General features: G+C 44.8%; 1 protein-coding gene across 2 annotated transcripts; it reads left to right on the top strand.

The window, feature by feature from the left end:
* The first annotated feature begins 1,039 nt into the window (after positions 1 to 1,039).
* Positions 1,040 to 17,880, top strand: ELOA (elongin A). Of its 2 annotated transcripts, XR_009452076.1 has the most exons (12): positions 1,040 to 1,361; positions 6,657 to 6,713; positions 7,787 to 7,893; positions 8,765 to 9,950; positions 10,297 to 10,411; positions 11,187 to 11,342; positions 11,453 to 11,550; positions 12,361 to 12,541; positions 12,854 to 12,965; positions 14,535 to 14,716; positions 15,637 to 15,939; positions 16,765 to 17,880. XR_009452076.1 is itself a non-coding variant. In XM_059690845.1 (11 exons), the coding sequence occupies exons 1-11, from the start codon at positions 1,209 to 1,211 to the stop codon at positions 15,696 to 15,698; spliced, it is 2,409 nt and encodes an 802-aa protein (XP_059546828.1). In that variant the 5' UTR covers positions 1,040 to 1,208; the 3' UTR covers positions 15,699 to 17,880. The 2 variants fall into 2 exon arrangements, 1 of the variants encoding a protein (XP_059546828.1); XM_059690845.1 differs by having other exon boundaries at positions 15,637 to 17,880.
* Positions 17,881 to 19,707: the final 1,827 nt, after the last annotated feature.

Below are 19,707 nucleotides of genomic sequence, written 5' to 3'. Positions count from 1 at the left end.
TTAGTTGAATTTATTGGGGTGACATTGGTTAACAAAACCCTACAGTTTCAAGTGTGCAACTCAGTAAACATCTGCACACCACGCTGTGTGCGCAGAGTAGTCTTTCTGTCCCCATGTGTCCCCCTTGGCCTCTTCCACAGCCCCCCACCCCTCAATGCTGGTATTTTAAGTCTGTTTTCAACTGTTTAGTTCTTTTTATTTATTTTATTTTATTTATTTTTTTAAAAAATATATTTTATTGATTTTTTACAGAGAGGAAGGGAGAGAGATAGTAGAAACATCGATGAGAGAGAAACATCAATCAGCTGCCTCCTGCACATCTCCTACTGGAGATGTGCCCGCAACCCAGGTACATGCCCTTGACCGGAATCGAACCTGGGACCTTTCAGTCCGCAGGCCGACGCTCTATCCACTGAGCCAAACCGGTTTCGGCTGTTTAGTTCTTTTTAGTATTAATAACAGTAACAATAAAATTTAGTGTTAGGATAAGAGTAAGTGCCCTCAAGGATGGTGTCTTGGGTTGGTCTGATTCACAACCCCATTCATTCATTCATTCATTCATTCATTATTTGGTGCCTATGTACCAGACAGGGTTTGGGAGGAAATGGAGACACAGGCTATTACCTCAGTTAACTAAGCTGTTTGACTTTTCACAAATCCCTTTCTCTCTGGACCTCCATTCCTCGACCTATACAGAGATGTGTTCACAGTGGACCTAGATTACTTAGATTCAAATTCCAGCTTCACCTCTTTCCTGTTCGGTCTCCGGGTCCTCATTGGAAAAGTGGGGATGATATAACAGGTTTCATCGGGTTGTACTGAAGGTGAAGTTAAGGTAGCACTCAGCCTAGGGTGGTCGCAATCGTTAATCCCCGCGCGGCGGGGCGTGGCTCACAGCCCCCCGCCCCGGATTAGGATTTATAAAGCCCGAGCCTGGGGCTGTGGCCTCATTCCGTCGTAACTAGGCACCGGGCACGCCTGCCAGGCCGTGGCTCTGCACCGCGAGCTGGACCGGGCTGCGCGAACCGCCGACACGGAGACGGCGCGCCCGGCCTCGGCGGCCCAGCTCTCGGTGCGCGCGGCCGCGGAGCGCGCACTGGGGACCGGCCCGCGGGGCCTGGGGCGGGGCCTGCGGCCGCCCAGCGCCCCGCGCCTCCCCTCGCTCGCCGAGGCCCGGAAGGGGCAGTAGCGCTTCCGTCTCCGCCGGGATGCACGGAGGGCGGAGCTGCGGCCCGAGGACGCGACGCGAGCCCAGTTCCGGCGAGGAGGCCGCGCCAGTGACAGCGATGGCGGCGGAGTCGGCGCTCCAAGTTGTGGAGAAGCTGCAGGCGCGGCTGGCCGCGAACCCGGACCCGAAGAAGGTGAGTGAGTGGGCGGCGCGGAGCGGGCGGGCGTTGGGCGGGCGCGGCCCCGTAACGGTCGTGGGCCCGAGCGCGGCCCCTCCAGGTCAGCCGGGGCCGTGGGGCTCGGATCCGGAGCCAGGCCCCGCCGCGCTCGCATCCCGGAGTCGGGAAGTTCCGGCCCTTGGCCGCGGCCCACGCGGAGATACCCGCACGTCAGGCGGCGGGCCTCGGCGGCCGGGCCTCCCTACCTCCGGGCCGGTCCGGGGCACCGGCGGCGGCGGAGGCGCGCACCGTGCGGGCACCGCGTGTCCGCGGGCTCCCGAGCCTCCGGGCGTCCGGGGCCAGCTGTTTCCTGTCGGGAGCGCTCGCCCGGCGTTCACTCCTGCCCGCCCCGTCCCGTCCCGTCCCTCCCTGCGAAGGTTTCTTGTCTCTGATGTTTGTTGGGAGGAGGAGGTGAGTCTGCCTGCGAACAAGGAGTCTAGGCTTGGCGTGTGTGGTCCTGCGTCTCCAAGAGACGTTTTGATACTAGAACTTGGACCTTGTCACTTTCCGAGTAAATCCCTTAAAAAACGAAGCAAAATAAACCTCACGTCTCCTATCTGTACAGAGCCTAAAAACTTGGGTTGTGATTGGAAAAGGAAAAAGGTTAGAAGTTGCGGGTAGATTTCCTGCTGGCCTCACTTCATAGAAAGGTAAGAGCTAACGTTTCTCGTTTTGCAGCGAGTGATGGGCAACCATTTTTAATTGTATTCAGCTAGTTTTGTTTTATTTTTTAAGCTTTTCTTAAGTTAAATGCATTCTTCTCCCTCTCCGACTTTTTGTTATCCATCTTATCCGTGTCTGGGAGAGGTGGGTGTTAGAATTTTTGAAATTTAAACACACGGATGAAAACACCTCGGTTTGACATTCTCTGTCGGCATTCTAGCGAGTGTGCAGTTTCTGAGAGTTGGGTCTCAGCCCCAGTGCCTGTTGAGAAGGCGGGGGAGATGAAGGGGCCCGTTTACCAGCCACGGACGGTGGGGACGTCCTTTGCTCAGCCTGCTTCCTCACCTGCTGCTTCCTAAGATAAACTAAAAGGCGGAAGTGCCAGTAGATACTAATCACCACCCTTCACCATTTTTTTTGAAGGGCCCTTTCTCTTCACCTTGTTCCCAGCTTGTCATAGACGAGGGTTTTTTTCTCCATTTGTAAAGGCTGCATACAGCATCTCACCATCAGGCCACTTCTTAACTCTTCGAATTCATACCTAGCTCAAAGATCCACTTATTTAGGAAGCCATTTTAGTTTTAAATCTGTGAAAATGTAAATGCTTATTATTGTGTTATTTTCTATTGTGGCTTCAGTCCTTAGTGGCCAGGCATCTTTACAAGTTTCTTTTTATAATAACCCTTTTTGGACTTCTAATAAATGTTCATTATTTTTTAGTACCAGTTGGTTTTCCTAAACTCTGTAGGTTTGTGACTGATCTTTAAAACCTAAAGCAATATTATGTAAATCCATCTCCCAACCCTAATTTTGATCTATCAGGTTAAAAATATGCACCAGGTAGTATCTATAGTCATTCTTCCACTAGAATTTAAATTTTGAAGTAGCTTTTCTAGTAGTAGATGTGAACGAAATTCCAAATTAGGGAAAGGTTTGACTTCTTGTCCTATTTGAACTATTAGAGATTATTGCCAGTATTTGGGCTTTCTCTTCCCAGATAGGAAATCACCCTGAACTTCTGGCTTTGTGTTCTGAAGTGAACATTAAGAAGATGAGAAAAGCCCTGGCCAGTTTGGCTCAGTTGGTTGTCCTAGTCACCAGAAGGTGGCAAGTTCAATTCCTGATCAGGGCACATACTTAGGTTGCTGTTTGATCCCTAGTTGGGGTGTATGTGGGAGGCAACCTGTGGATATGAGGTTGTTTCTTTCACATGGATGTTTCTCCCTGTGTGTCTCCTTCTCCCTCTCTTCCCCTCTCCCCCTCCATCTCTCTAAGATCAATTTTTAAAAATTAAAAGAAGATGAGAAAATGTTGGGAGATCATTTTTGCTAGCATTAGCTAGCGTGCAGAAGTGAGCTAACTGCAGGGGGAAAACTGCAAGCTGGCACAATGGCCTTTTCCTCAACCTCCTGTTAACCCAACAAGCTCCCACAGGTTGTTCTTGAAATTGCAAGATGATTATATAGCAGTACCGGACTGCAACTAAATCCTGATTTCAAACCATTATTAGCCAAAGGGTGGATTCCATGCATATGTTCGTGGATTTTCTGGTATTAATATTGGTGCTTAACTATTTTCACTTTTAAGTCCATCTATGGTCAAGGTTTAGTTGGTGCAAAGGTGTCAGGCAGAGACCAGGATCACTTGATTGCTACTATGTTATGGGAAATAATTTTTATGGCTGGTAAAGTTACCTGTCCATTGTTACATTTTGAATGTGAAACTACCCAGAACACAGTTTGATGGCAAGTGGAGACTAAGGAGTCAACCTTATGAACATCTTCTGCTCTGGATTCGAAGGCGTGTGCAGAGGACAGCTGAATTCCTAAGCATGTACAGTGGGGCCTTGACTTTCGAGTGTCCCGACTAGAGTTTTTTGAGATACCAGCTGTCTCTCGGCTGATTTTTTGCATTGAGTTGACAGAGTAATTTGAGTTAACGAGCTCCTTAACGAGCTCGGTCTCTGAAGGAATTAAACTCGTAAGTCAAGGCCCCACTGTACTGTGCAAATGTTTGACATTTCTCAGTGACCTGTTATCAGTTCTTGCAAACTCTACACTGGTCTTTTGGCTTAATAACAAGTTTCCATCTACCTGAGGATGCCCAAAGTGCTTTTACCTTGTTATTTATTGCTTTGTGTGTGTGTTTTCTTGAACCTCATTGAAAATAGAGGGCTCTGAAGTCCCTTTCCTCTCACTTATGGGGCTAAATCGTTTTGAAAATCTCCAGGGCTTTAGCTTTGTCTCCTCTTAAGTCGCCCTTATGAACCCAAAGCAAACCAGGAAGGTAGCATCTGCTCCTCCAGTTAGCGCTAGGCTTTGAGATGGAACACCTCTCAGTGACTTCTGACCCATCCTTAACATTGGCTTCCTAGGGTTCCTGGGGATCCTTTGTCCCCAGGGCGACCTTTACGCTGTGGACTCTAAACTGTCTGACATATGATGCTACAAGGAGGAGCTTTTTGCTTTGGGGTAAACTACAGCTCTGTTTCCTAAGGACAATATTGTTTTGGATGTTGCTTCTGGCTTTGTAGCACATACTGTGTGTGGTAGGTATACTTGATTACTACTAGCTCATTAGGTAAGTTACCTAGCCTCACTGAGCTTGGTCTCCATATTTATAAAATGGGGAGAATAATATCCACTTTATAGAGGTGGTTAATGAAGATGAAATAAATGAGGTGACACATGTAAGAACTTAACATAGTCATCGACACACAGTAGTTGGCATATAAATGCCTTCCCGGGAATGGTATTAAGGGAGACAACCTATTTCTAACCTTTTCAGTGATTCTCAGTGTTCCTTTAAGGAGAGGAATTGTTTTTCCTAAGTTGGATGTTGGAAGCTTCTCATCTTCTTAATGTTCACTTCAGAACACAAAGCCAGATTTGAAGTGGAGTATAATTTTCACTCAACTATGAAGGTGAAACTCCCTAGATCCACCACTTGCTTCTCATTTGTTCCTGGTCACACAGTGTTATTGCTTGTGATCCAGTTGCTCTGCCTAGTGACCATATTCAGTAATTATTGAAGTAGAGTGACCAGAAAAACATACTTGCTACTCCACCTGTAGCTTGTGACATACTTATATGTCCTGGGCTATACATGGAAAAAGAACAGATTGTGTTCTCTAATATGTAAATGTAAAGGTTAGTCACAGTTCTCTATTTTGAACTACTTGTAATTTGCAGCTTCTTGAATGGTAGTATGTTTACATGTACATACATGACTTCTGGTGGAAATGGAGCAAGTAGAACTTTGAATTGGCTGGGGACTATCTGGTTGAGGATCAAGTAGGCATGTAAAGGTCTGTTGGAGCCCTAGCCGGTTTGCTCAGTGGTTAGAGTGTTGGCCCTCGAACTGTAGGGTTATGGGTTCGATTCTAGTCAAGGATATGTACCTCGGTTGCAGCCCCCAGTTGATGTCTCTCACATTGATGTTTCTCTGTCTCTACCCCTCTCTAGAAATGAATGGAAAAAAATATCCTTGGGTGAGGATTAACAAAAAAAATAAAGATCTGTTCCTTGATGAATGAAATGGTTAATTATAAACATTTATTGAGCTTTATAGGACTCGATGGCTAAGGACTACTCATGGTTGTTTCTGCGAATCCTCACACTTGTGAGGTAGAAACAGGATCCAGTTCCTATTTTGCAGATGGAGTAAATGAGGTGCAGAGAGGTTACTGACTTGTACAAGATCGCCTGGCAAGGAGGTGACAGGGCAAAACTGAAGCCTTCTCTGACTCTGGAACTGTCTTAACAGCAGTGCTGTCCTGATTTTGACCTAGTTTTAGGGACAGGAAATGTGACCAGACCCAGATCACTTTTCTAATATACCCAGACATTGTGTGTTTAACATTAATGGCAATGCTCTAATTCTGGCAACTTGAAATTGGTCTTGCCTTCCCATTGTTTCCAAAAAACAGTTCTGTTAAACACTGCTGACTCTGCCTGGAAACATGATACCCTTTTCTTATGGAGACTTCTGCTCCTTTTTCTTTTCCTCTGTGCCAAGTCCATGGGTAATTTCCCTAAGATCAGTACCTTTCTTAGAAATTCTCTCAAAATGGTAGTTGATAACTTTTCTTAGAGTTGGTAGGTTTGATTCTCTTTAAGTCTCATTTCCTGTTGGTGTAGCACAGTGGTTAAAAGCTGGGAATCTAGCTCTAACCGGTTTGGCTCAGTGGACAGAGCATCGGCCTGCGGACTGAAGGGTTCTGGGTTCGATTCCGGCCAAGGGCATGTACGTTGGTTGTGGGCACATCCCCAGTAGGGGGTGTGCAGGAGGCAGTTGATCGATGTTTCTAACTCTATCGCTCTCCCTTCCTCTCTGTAAAAAAATCAATAAAATGTATTTAAAAAAAAAAAAAAAAAGCCGGGAATCTAAGTCACAGACCTGAATGAATCTCGCCCTACTTGCATCCTAGGGCAAGTAACTTACCTTTTCTGAGCCTGTTTTCACACTTGTAAAATTGGGATAATAACCATACTTGTTACTGTATAATACTTAGACTGAGTAAGTATTTAACTGTCAGATATTATTCTTATTTGTTCCAGTGAATGTTTATGTTTATGGGAATTAATGTTTATTTTATTCTCTCTATAGCTATTAAAGTATTTGAAGAAGCTCTCCGCCTTGCCTATAACAGTAGACATTCTTGTGGTAAGAACTGTATAACTTTAGATATTATATAAAACTATATCCACCCTAATAAAAAACACAAACTAACTATATCTTATCCCCTTCCTAATGGGAGAGATTGTACCGTAAGACAGAGAGCATGGGCTTTGGAAGTGAAGGAAAGGAAACATGAGGTCATGTATTGTATGATTCCATGTATATGAAATGTCCAGAATAGGCAGGTCATAGGCCAGTGATGGCGAACCTATGACACATGTGTCAGAGGTGACATGCGAACTCATTTTTTTGGTTGATTTTTCTTTGTTAAATGGCATTTAAGTATATAAAATCAAAATCAAAAATATAAGTCTTTGTTTTACTATGGTTGCAAATATCAAAAAATTTCTGTATGTGACATGGCACCAGAGTTCAGTTAGGGTTTTTCAAAATGCTGACACGCCGAGCTCAAAAGGTTCACCCTCACTGTCACAGGTAGAAAGTAGGTTAGTGGTTGCCAGGGGGTGGGGGCGATTGGGAGCAGCAGGGTTCCTTTCTAGGGTGACAAATGTTCTGGAATTAGACAGTGGTGGTGGCTGCAAAGTATTGTAAATATTCTGTAAACCATTGAACTATACACTTTAAAATGGTTAAAATGGTGGATTTTATGTTATATGAATTTTATCTCAAAAATATTTTTCTAAAAATTGAAAGAATGTTGGCTTTGTCATCAACTAGTCCTGGGTTCAAATCCAAGTTCTGTGACTTTAGCCTGTTCTATGTAAAATGGGTAGATTCCTGTCTCACAGAGTTGTTACTGTGAGGATTGACTGGGATACTGTATGCAAAGCTGTTAGCTCAGTGTCTGGCACCTGCCAGAACCACTGGTTATTGTAGAAGTGTTTTAATTCAGTATCTCCTCTTCTGATCTGGTATGGTTTATTTGCTACTGTGTGTCAGAGGTTTGGGGTAGAGAAACAAACTAATTTTGTATTGAGGCTTGCAAGATACATTTTAAGAAGGAAGTTATTGGTTTGTTTAAAAGCAAGAGGTCTGATTTCTTTGAAAATTGTGAGCCTATTTCTACAACTCTAAAAATTCATGTGTTCAATTTGCAGGAGACAGGCGTTGGGAAGACGGTAAATAGCTTACGAAAACACGAGCACGTGGGAAGCTTTGCCAGGGACCTCGTGGCCCAGTGGAAGAAGCTGGTTCCTGTGGAGCGGTAAGAACATAACTCTAGGTCTGTTCAGTTTCATGGTTAAAGCTGGCATTTGGCGTGTTTACAGACAGAAATGTTTGTCTATTATTCCTCTCTGCCTTCTTATTTAAAATATTTTGCCTCAAATATTAAAATAATCCATGATTATAATATTAAAAAGTATTTAAAAATAGAAATAAAAATCAAAATTACTTAAGTCTACCATCCAAAGATAAATATTATTAACATTTTGATGTTTCTAATGTTTTCTTAAAAGGCTTTTTATGTAGTTGTGAACAAACTATATATAACAGCCCCTTTGTTTTATGTAACAAATATGTCCCTGTATTAAGCATTTTCATGCCTATAAGATATTTGGTCTTTGTGTCCTATAGTTAAACTCATCATTTTCCATTTATTGAATATTTGAGTTCCCAGGTTTTGTGTTTTTAGTTTGTTTGTTAATCCTCACAGAAGGATATTTTTCCCATTGCTTTTTTTTTTTTTTTTTAGAGGGTGGGGCAGGAGAGAGAGAGACAGAGACATCAGTGTGGGAGAGATTGACTGGTTGCCTCCCACATGAGCCCCCGACTATGGTCGGGGATCGAACCTGCAACCCAGGTACATGCCCTTGACCAAGAATCGAACCCAAGACTCTTCAGTGCATGGGCCATTGTTCTAACCATTGAGCATGCCGCCCAGGGCATAAGTTCCCAGTTTTAAAACTTTGTTAAGTGTCTTTGAGCAGAACATATTTACTTTCTTCCCAAGACCTTCTTTCTAACGCTTGCCTTCTCTGTGGCTCTTTTGTGAGTTCAGGGTCCGTGACTGTGTCCTCTGAACAAGGATAACACTGAGATTTATAACTGCTTTATCTGTATATTCTTCTGTTTAGAAACACTGACCCTGATGAACAGGACTTTGAGAAGAATGATTCCCGAAAGCGCCCCAGGGATGTTCTTCAGAAGGAGGATGAGGAGATAGAGGGGGACTATCAAGAAAACTGGAAAGCTTCCAGTAGCCAACCATATAGTCCTGATCACAGACAGAAAAAACACAGAAAACTCTCAGAGTTCGAAAGACCTCACAAAGTGTCTCACAGTCAGGAGAGACGAGATGAGCGAAAGAGGGGCCACAGGGTTTCACCAGTTTACTCTTCAGATCATGAATCTTCCGATTACGGCCATGTGCAGTCCCCTCCATCATCCAGCAGTCCTCATCAGATGTCCGTGGACCATTACAGGTCCCCAGATGAGGACCATGAGCCCTTTGTTCCACACCAGAAGCCTGGAAAGGCACACAGTAATGCCTTTCAGGACAGACTCGGGGCCAGCCAGAAAAGACACCTGGGTGAGCCCCGGGGGAAAGGGGTTGTGAGTCAGAACAAGGAGCACAAATCATCCCATAAAGAAAAACGTCCAGTGGATGCCAGGGGAGATGAGAAGTCGTCTTTGAGCAGAGAGAAATCCCACAAGGCCATTGCCAAAGAGGAAAACCGGAGGCCCCTCTCAGGGGATGGCACAAAGGAGAAAGCGCCCTCTAGTGGTATCAAGAAAGAGAAGGACAGAGAGGGCAACTCCAAGAAGTTTTCATCCCCCTTGGAGACTGCTTCAGACAACCACCGTAAAAAGCAAAAGCACAAAGACTCAGAGAAAACTAAATCAGACAAAAACAAGCAAAGTCTAGACAGCTTAGACAGAGGAAAGGGGGCCGGAGACCTGCTGCCCAAAGCAAAAGAGAAGGTTTCTAACAACCTAAAGACTCAAGAAGGGAAAGTGAAAACTCATTCAGATAGAAAGTCAGCAGGCTCCCTCCCTAGAGTTGAGGAGACGGATATGGATGATGAATTTGAGCAGCCCACCATGTCTTTTGAGTCATATCTCAGCTATGACCAGCCGCGGAAGAAAAAGAAAAAGATTGTGAAAACCTCAACTGCGACCGCTGGAGAAAAAGCACTTAAAAAAAATGATTCGAAAAGCACTAGTAAAAGCTCGGACACAGTTCAGAAATCGCCTAAGGTGAACGAAAACAAGTCAGAGAAGCATCAGGCAGCTGGAGCCGATGCAGCCAAGCCGAGAAAGGTAACCCCTTCAGCCCCTTGGTGCTTCCCATTCAGAGCATCTGGCTCTGCAGAGCTCCTAGGACCCACCCTGCTGCTCTTTGCATGGCTGGCTTTTGTATGGCTGGTTGAATTTCAGTTTCCTCCAGGCCTCTACCTGCCAGGGTGGAGAATACCCAAGAAGTGTTTGCTGAGGTGCCCTGGGTGCTGGGCCCATCTGTCTGTATTTCCTGACGTAAGGTGTCAGACATGCCGGTTGCCCTCCTCCAGCCTGGATCTGCCTGGCCCACTCTGTTGGGTATGGACAGGGGGAAGGGAAGCTGTGCCTGTAGAAAAGGGCACTCCAGTCACTGGTCTCTCCTCTGCAGGTCCCCATCGATGTCCTGCCAGTGTTGCCAGACATCCCATTACCTGTGATACAGGCCAATTACCGGCCACTTCCTTCCCTCGAATTGATATCCTCCTTCCAACCAAAGCGAAAAGGTAATTTTCTGTTTCTTTTTTTAAATGGAAGAAAGATTTTAAAAATCATGATCTGTCATCAGATTTTGGTGAGTTTCTTAATTGGACAGGCTCTGGAGTTTGATGTCTTGAGTTTGAATACATCTCTGCCTTCTACAAGTTACATGAACTTGTGTAGTAACTTAATTTCCTTGGACTTCAGTTTCATATTCTATAGATGAGAATAATAATGGTTTCTGTTTCTTAGGGCTGTGTAGTGGATTAAAAGCTGATAAAGCTCTTAGCTACCATGTTTTTTTCTTTTTTTTTAAACTGATTTCAGAGAGGAAGGGAGAGGGAGATAGAAACATCAATGATGAGAGAGAATCATTGATCAGCTGTCTCCTGCACCCCCCCTTCTGGGGATTGAGCCCACAATCCGGGCATGTGTCCTTGACCGGAATCGAACCTGGGACCCTTCAGTCCACAGGCCGACGCTGTGTCCACTGAGTCAAACTGCCAATTTAAAAATCTTTTTAAAAATGTGGAAAGTCTATGTACTGACATGGAATGATTTCTAAAATGTGGTAAATGAAAAAAAAACGATGATAGTAGTGAGCATGTTACTAATTGGTTAAAAAGGAACACAATTCACATTTGCTTACTTTTGCATTGACTCTGGAAGGACACAAGAATTTGGTGACATTGGTTGCCTCTGAAAAAGGGGAGGGAGGCTGAGGAATGGGGTGGGAAGGAGGGTTTTCACTCTATAGCTTACAGCCTTTGTAACTTACGTTCTGTGTTTCTTGCATTACAGCACACTCTTCTTCTCAGGAGGAGGAGGAAGTTGGATTCACTGGACGGAGAATGAATTCTAAGATGCAGGTGTACTCTGGTTCCAAGTGTGCTTATCTCCCCAAAATGATGACCTTGCACCAGCAGTGCATCCGGGTACTTAAAAACAACATTGATTGTAAGTCACATGCTTCTCTCTAGCTCTCAAGCACGTTGTGGCGCTCGCTAGGGCAGTATCACTGGGTGGCTTGGCTACTACTCAGGGCTTTCACCTTTGATTTTCTGCAGCCATCTTTGAAGTGGGAGGCGTCCCGTATTCTGTTCTTGAACCCGTTTTGGAGAGGTGTACACCTGATCAGCTGTATCGCATAGAGGAATACAATCATGTGAGTATCCTGTTTGGGTGGGAAGAGGGCAGTTTTCTGGCTTGTGTGTCCAAAAATAGCATTGTCTTTGAATTGGCTGCAGCTGAAGGGTAGGCCACAGGTTGGATCATTGTTCTGGGCATGTTTGTTTTGCCAGTGGGCCTTTAAACAAAAATATTTTTAGCATCTGTCTCTGGCATCTTAAGTGAGCCTCTTGGGCTAGAATCTTAGGTGGGATTCAAAGGAAGCAGGAAAGCACTTCCCACACCTCCTTTGAGCTTACCTGGTCACAGAGGCAAAGGGAGAATTCTGGCAGCACCACCCCTGGGATCCAGGCCGGGGATAGAGCTTTGTGTTGACACTCAGGTGTCTGGTGAATTTTTTAAAGAGCACAAGGGGCTGGGTGTGTCCTAGGCACATCGAGATCGATCCAGATATCCTTTTCCTAATGCTGGGACACACTTATCTGATTGAACCCTGACATATCCTCCTTAGATGGCCCCTCGCCAATACAGTTCAGTGTAGCACTTGGAAAATGCCTGGCTTTGACTTCATTCTGGTTGACTCTTCATTGATGTTTATAAAGGAAAAGAATGATCTTAACCTAATGTTGTGTTGTCTTATCTCCTAGCCACACAACCCCCCAAAAGCAGCTAGTATGGTGCATCACATTTAACTTTAATTTTGTGATTTGATTTTTTTTAGAACCATGGGTATTTTAATATATTTCTATGTAGACCAAAAAATCATTAGGAAACCTAGGTGATTAAAAGTGGAAAAGAGATACATAAGAGTGCTTGCATATAAATGACGTCCTGGTTCTGGTTTTAGGTATTAATTGAAGAAACAGATCAATTATGGAAAGTTCATTGTCACCGAGACTTTAAGGAAGAAAGGCCAGAAGAGTATGAGTCATGGCGGGAGATGTACTTGAGGCTTCAGGATGCCCGAGAGCAGCGGCTACAATTATTGACAAAGAATATCCGATCTGCACATGCCAATAAGCCCAAAGGTAGGCGGGGAAGGACCGGCAGGACAGGGCCTGGCAAAATAGTGAGCCCTGTGCTCTGGTCCACAGCAGGGTCTTGGTAGGCCCTGCTGATGTAGGGCTCTGGCCCCTAAATCTCTTGTATTTGCACAAGTGGGGCTGAGGGGGTTTTTCTACCACTGCTTATGCTACCCTACAAAGCGGTTTTCAGGCTTGGTGAACCCTCAGCTTTGGGGGCACTTGATAAGCTTTTATCTGGCAATAGTGTAGATTCTTAAAATAACAGTAGCATCTCTGTTCCAGAAGGCAGGTATTAATCTTCGTATTTCTCCACAGGCCGACAGGCAAAGATGGCCTTTGTCCACTCTGTAGCCAAACCACCTCGTGATGTTCGAAGGAGGCAGGAGAAGTTTGGAACAGGAGGAGCAGCTGTGCCTGAGAAAATCAGGTACCATCTCTACTGCTCTGCTTTCTGCAAGCTCAGGGAAGAGGGTCCATGAGCTTTCACTCACCCTGAGAAGGCAGCCCAGGCAATTCATTTTGGAGGGAAAGCATGGCAGTGCAGAGTGGGCTCTGGAGCCCCAGCTTCCTTGACTGCAGTGCAGGCTGAATAATTATTGCTGACTTTCAGAGAGGTCAAGGTTAAGTAGAGAATGTCTGATATCTGGCTTCTGGAAACACGCTTTCCCTTCCCCCATTTAAGCAAAAATGGTGTTTACTGTATGACTAACTTATTTAATACTAGTGGCCCGGTGCACGGATTCGTGCACATTAAAAGGAAATTAATTAGCCGGTGGCCGGCGGGGTGGGACTGGGCTAGACAGCCGGATATGCCCTGGAGCCAATCTTCTGCGGTCCCTCCCTGGCTGCCCAAGCTGCAGTGGCTCGAAGGGTGTCTGTGGTCACTGGTCAGCTTGGCAGTAAACCAGATTTGGGGCCAACAGTGCCCCAGCAACAACATAACCCATAGCCAAAGGTGGAATCGCGCAGCCCCATGAGGAATCGGGCTCCCCCCTCTCTGGTTCCGGGGTGCGTCACCCAAGAACCGCTACTGCCAAGTCACCACAGCTCAGCAGCTCCTGCATTGAGCGTCTGCCCCCCTGGTGGTCAGTGCGCATCGTAGCTACTGGCCAGATGGTGGAACAGTCAGCCGGTTGCTTAGGCTTTTATATATATAGATTTTAGAGAGGAAAGGAGAGGGAGAGATAGAAACATCAATGATGAAAGAGAATCATTGGCTACCTCCTGCACGCCCTCCGCTGGGGATCGAGCCCACAACCCGGGCATGTGCCCTGACTGGGAATTGAACCATGACCTGGTTCATAGGTCGATGCTCAACCACTGAGCCACACTGGCCTGGCTGAACTTTTAATTTTTACCTCTAAACCTGATCCTCTCTTGGTTTTCCCATCTGGGCAAATGGCAACTCCATCCTTCCTGTTGCTCACACCACTACTCAGATTGTCCTTGACTTCTCTTACGCCCATATCTGATCCAGCACAGATACCACCAGCCCTGCCTTCTGAAGATGCCCGTAATCTGACCCTCACCACCTCCATGGCTGTTAGCTGTGTCTGGGACCATCAGTTCTTGCCTGGATTTGTGTAACAGCCTCCCCACAGAGCACCCTGCTTCTGCCCTTGCCCTGCAGATTTACACCTAAACAGTGAAAAGTTAGTTGAGGCTATCATTCCTTCTGAAGGGCTGACGCTGTCATCTCAGAGCCACTTCCAGAAAACCTGGGGTAATATAAGTACAATCTGGGGCCATATTTATTAATTAAAACTATCTTACAGTTTACAAAGAAGCTAAATAACAACAAAAGTATAATTGACCTTAAAATGCTCAGTGAAACTGAGGCTTCACATCTTCAGAGTTCTGAGGTGTTCTCAGGCAGGAGGCAGTGGTCAACGCCCCGAAACTGAGTCTTCCTCAGAAAGGCCGGCCAGCTTCAGGGTGTTGGTGCTGAGGGTGGATTTCTCATGCTCATGACTAACCAGCTTTTTCTGTGTTGCAGGATTAAGCCAGCCCCCTATCCCATAGGAAGCAGCCAAGCTCCCTCCAACAGTGGCAGCAGCAATAGCTTTACCGCCAGCCCGGAAGAGCCCGCCTACGACGGCCCCAGTACCAGCAGTGCCCACTTGGCGCCTGTGGTCAGCAGCACTGTTTCCTATGATCCTAGGAAACCGACTGTGAAGAGTGAGTGACTTGGGGTTTCTGCTCAGATATTTCAAAACTAGTGTTTGAACCCCTTTAATGTCATTACCCTGCATCATTTTGTGTGCTGGATATAGCATATGTATGATGCCTTGCACATAGCTGGTCTACATGTCAGGGCCTCTTTTCCCCCGCTTTGTTCATAATGCACGTGTATCTTTCAAATAATGATCATAATGAATGTTCATTTTCACACTCTGCCCTTTTTTTAAAAATCTAAATGTAAAACGTTCTCCAGGCAATAACAGGTTCATAACCATTGACAGCTACATGATAGTTCATCTTATTGAGGTTTTTACAACCTTAAGACCCCAGCTTCCAAGTATTTATTTTTTATATCTAGTTAGGTCTGTTTGTATTTTATTAACTTGATTACCATAGACGATGCCCAGTATTCTAAGGAGATGTCCTAACTTAAAAGCATTACTCTGTCTTCAGAGCCCAAAGGAGAGTAGGAATCCTGGCTTAAGCTTTGGCTGAGCGCAGATTTATCAGTCCTTAGGCGGTATTTGCATTTGGCTTGTGTTAACGCCTGTTGCTACACTGGGCAGATGGTGGGAAGGGAATGCTTTTTGCTGGTTTGGGTGTTATGAGACAAACTTAAATTATGGCTCACCATGGCCTTTACAGTCCGGATTGAATTAGTTCTGCCACTTACGGGGGCAGGTTAGCCAGTATGTGAGTCTTGGTGAGGTTAGAAATAGTGATTGTTTCAGGTCTGGCAGGTGGTAGCTCTGTGCTGCTGCTTCTGTTGTGATGTTAGCCAACAGCTATTACTTGCATCCATTTTCCTGGTGGTGCAGAACCAAGAGTGGCAAGACTTTGGCTGATTGTAAACCGCTGGTGTTGTATGTCTAAACTGCCACGGATCTGAAACAATGGCCTTATTTCTTTTTCCACAGAAATTGCCCCCATGATGGCTAAGACAATTAAAGCTTTCAAGAACAGATTCTCTCGACGATAAACTGAGGACTTGCCTTGGAGATGGAATTTGGGGGTGAGGAAGACAAGGACAGTGGGGGTTGGGGAATGGAACTTCCAAAGGAGATCCGAGTCTTCTGCTTTGTGGCAGCGTTGGTCTCCGAGTCCTGCACAGTCCGCCGGAGTCGCATCTGTGAGCCTGTGCCACGCCACTGCCTCCTGCCTGAGAACACTTCAGAGCTCTGAAGAAGATGTGAAGCCTCAGTCTCACTGAGCATTTTAAGGTCAATTATACTTTTGTTGTTATTTAGCTTCTTTGTAAACTATAAGATAGTTTTAATTAATAAATATTGCCCCAGATTGTATTTATATTACCCCCAGGTTTTCTTTGGTTTTTGTCCTCTACCACATACTTAGTCTTTATGTTCAGGTCCTTTATTAAAGTTAAAGGCCTAATGAAAGCCATTCCCCTGTCCCAGTTCAGCTCTCCTGAATGGACTCTGGTACAGAGGGCGGACTGGGCATCCCCAGAGCCTGTGGTGCCCGCTCCACGTAGGGTGAGGAGTGGGTCCTGGGCTGCCTGTCCTAGAGGGGCCTCAGCAAGCAGACAGGAGCATCCAGGTTAGACCCCTCACCTAGACCCTGCTCAGTGTTGCTTTGAGTTCCTCTGCAGGTACAACTCTTTATTATTCATTAAATAGTATTTATTAAGGGAGGCTATTTGTAAAGGTCTAGAGTCTTTTCCCCCCGTCCTATTTTGCAGTTCCAAATTATTTTTATTTTTCATTTTTGAGGCTCACTAGATGACACAGACCCTTGGGAGAGCGATTTGCACAGAATCCCAGCATTTTTACAATTTCCAGTGTCTGATTCAAAACTTTAGTTTTTTTTTTTTCCTTCCCTGTTTTTCCTTCTCCCACTAGCATGGGAGAAAAACACAAATACATGGCAGGGCTTTTGGTAGGACCCCCCCACCCCCAGATACAGTGTCAGAATTTTAAGAGCCAGCACTTTAATCTCAATCTCTATGAATTACTATTAGAAGTGAATGGTTTTAAAAGTTGTAATGCTATGTTGGAAATTGATTTTGTTTTCGCTTTCTTTAAAAGGTAAGATCATGTGACTGAAAGAGCACAACAATTTGCTGTTTTGTAGAGAACTTTGCAGCTGAAGCTCTCTCTGCTTTCCGAGTGTGTAAGCCAGAATTTGGAGCGAAGGGTCAACTTAGCGAAAGTGTCCAAGCTATAGCATCAGGATGGGAGAGAACCACAGGGGCATCCAGCTGGTTTGGGAAGGGAGGGCCTCCCTTTTGAGTTTACTTAGGAGCAAGATCAGTGCATTGCTGTGCAGGTGCCTGTTGTGATGTGACATAAGTATTGCTCTGTTTTAATTTGCTGTTTTTTAACTGGGTAAAACATTATTTCTCTGAATGGATTTTATTTCTCTTGATTGATTGTATTACCATTCCATCCCTATCCCCAAATCTTAGGAATATTAGGAAGCCTCTTACCTAAAACCAAATGAACATCTGGGTCAGGTGCCTAGAATAGCTTCCTCGAGGTGTCCACCTTAAATCTGTCTCTTAGCTGTGTGTTCAAGTCTTTGTCATTGAGACTAGTTTTTCACATTTCAGATTCAGTTGTGTATGATTTAATTTCCTTTATTAGGAGTCTTTAGACAGTGAGGGGAAAAACATACATATTTTCATCCCAACATCACTACCATAAAGATTTTTGAATAGAGCCAGGACTTTCCTCCTCCCCTTCCAAGCATGTTTGCATCAGGAATGTGACTTGGTGAAACCAGGAAGGAAGGAAGAGGAGAAACCCAATTTCTAAACGACCTCCTCACCTGGGTGCTTGAAATGGCTGCTAAACAGACATAGGATGACATCGAACTTTTGGTCTCATTTGTGAAAATGTGTGCAATTTTTTTTTCTCTGTGCTACACTACATACAAATCAGCAAATTACAAATTAACCCTTTGTGATCGTTGATCTAATGAGCAGTTTCTTTAGGGCTTTCTCTTTCTTTCTGGGAGGCGGGCGGGGAAGGAGCAAGGTGTCATCTTGCTCTTCATTTGTATTTTGGTCCCAAAATGTAAATATAATTTTCTATGTTACTTTTTTGTGGTAACTACCAAGATGAATATTTTAATTAGATAAGTTATATGAAATGAAAGAAAAATTCCATGTCTAAATAAAAAAACGAACAAAAAATCCCATATACTGTTGGTCTTTCTCCCTTATTGTGTCAAAGAATGGAAGTTGGTCACAAAAGGTCTGGTTCCTGGGCTGTGAGGCAGAGATCTTAATCCCTGGGCTGGATAAAGGGTGGTTGGATTTTTGTCTGTAGCACAGCAGACTGGGAAAGGGGGGAGAACCCTGTAAGCAAAGGGAGGGACGCAGATAAAAAGGAACACCTGGTGGGGACCAGGCACTGTCCTTTGTTACACTTGGAGCCCTAGACTAAGCTATTAATCCCATTATAGTTGAAGCTGAGGTTCAGACCATGAAATAGCACAGTTAAAGCCGTATAGCTAGGAAGTAGCAAAGGAAAGGATTTTAAATTCAGATTCTCTGACTGCAAAGAATGCCCCTCCACCTTTCGGTCATTTCTTGTGGGTGTGAAAGACACAGATAAGTCTCAGTCCTACACTGGCTTCCTAATGAGAACATAACACTAAAGTGGACAGATCACGCCAACAAGGGGTTAATGAGAACCTGCTGTTCGCACGAGAATGGGCTGAGCTGCTGGAGTTTCAGCAGTTGCTAATGGAGTCAAAGGCTTGGTTTCAGCCCCTGCATACATCCAGTGGGTTGGATCTTACCTTAAACCTACATCTCACAACAACACAGTTTTACTACCGCTTCTTTCTTAAAGAAGGCATTTTGGGTATATATATAGTCTAGACTTACTTTCTCCAATTCTTTGTTGGATCTAATTCTCACTATTAGAAATTAATATGCATTGAAGTTAATTGTGGAACATGGTATCTGATGACTTTATCCAGAGTTTGTAAGTTAGCCCTTAGTCCCTTATTAATTCATCATTTGCTGAGCCGTTGGACCTGTATTAGACCCTGGACTAGACTGACACAATCAAGTCTGGCACTCAGGTAAGAGTAACTGGCCCTGCTGGTTATGCACCTACTATGTGCCAAGCAGCTCTCTGTCTTGTATACATTGTCTCCGTTATCACAATGATCCCACAAGGTAGGTGGTCATGGCCCCATTTTGAAAATGAGAAAACTGAAGCACAGAGAAATTAGGAACGTGCCCAGGGTCACACAATCAGTGAGCAGTGATGCTGTGTGTTGACCTGACCCCAAGCACACATTCTCAGTCACATTTAACTATCTCATAATCAGACATACATACCCAATGCAAGGCTTTTGCAGCAAGGCTGACTCCAATGCAAAAGATGCCCAGGCCAGGCCCTGATCATTTCTAAGAATGGTTTTTTTTGTCTGCTGCATGTAACTGATGCCCAGAAGAATCCTTGTTAGCATCTGGATAATCACCTTGACAGATGCCCCCTTCACAGGGCTTCTCCACTAGCGTTCCACATCCACTTGAGTCTCTCCCTGGTTATTGGCTAAATGGTGACATAGACAGTTTGTCTTCATAGGTCCACAGACTTCTCTTTCTGTGATGCCTACTGTATTATTTTTAAAAACTTTGAGGAGTATGAGGAAAGTTCAGGTCATCAAAATTGTATATAGCTAGCTATACCTGTGTTTCTCAAACAGAGTTTCAGGTTGGCTCCTAAGCTATGTCCAGAAGTGACCCATCATTTCCATCCTATATCATTGGCTGCAGCTAAATTCAAGGGGACAGGAAAGTACAGTTCATCCATGTGCCTGGACACAGCTGATTTGCTAAGAGCACCAAAGACTCCAAAGGCAACCACAGTGCCCTGGATAATCACAAGGCTACCCAATCTTGAATCCCACAATTCCTAGATGTGAGCCCTTGAGCAAGTCACTTAACTTCTCTGTGGATCAACCTTGCAGAGCTATCATACAATGATCTAATGAGTAAAACACATAAA

The sequence above is a fragment of the Myotis daubentonii genome, chromosome 3 (assembly GCF_963259705.1).
Source record: "Myotis daubentonii chromosome 3, mMyoDau2.1, whole genome shotgun sequence".
In the NCBI taxonomy this organism is placed as follows: Eukaryota; Metazoa; Chordata; class Mammalia; order Chiroptera; family Vespertilionidae; genus Myotis; species Myotis daubentonii.
This window is presented reverse-complemented; position numbering and strand designations above follow the sequence as displayed.

What these genes read in the sequence shown, in the direction of transcription:
- ELOA (XM_059690845.1), top strand. Translation starts at nt 1,209, where the DNA reads ATGCACGGAGGGCGGAGCTGCGGCCCGAGGACGCGACGCGAGCCCAGT. An exon ending in ATGCAGCCAAGCCGAGAAAG is followed by an intron (nt 9,951 to 10,296) that starts GTAACCCCTTCA and finishes TCTCCTCTGCAG; the next exon opens with GTCCCCATCGATGTCCTGCC. An exon ending in GCATAGAGGAATACAATCAT is followed by an intron (nt 11,551 to 12,360) that starts GTGAGTATCCTG and finishes TTCTGGTTTTAG; the next exon opens with GTATTAATTGAAGAAACAGA.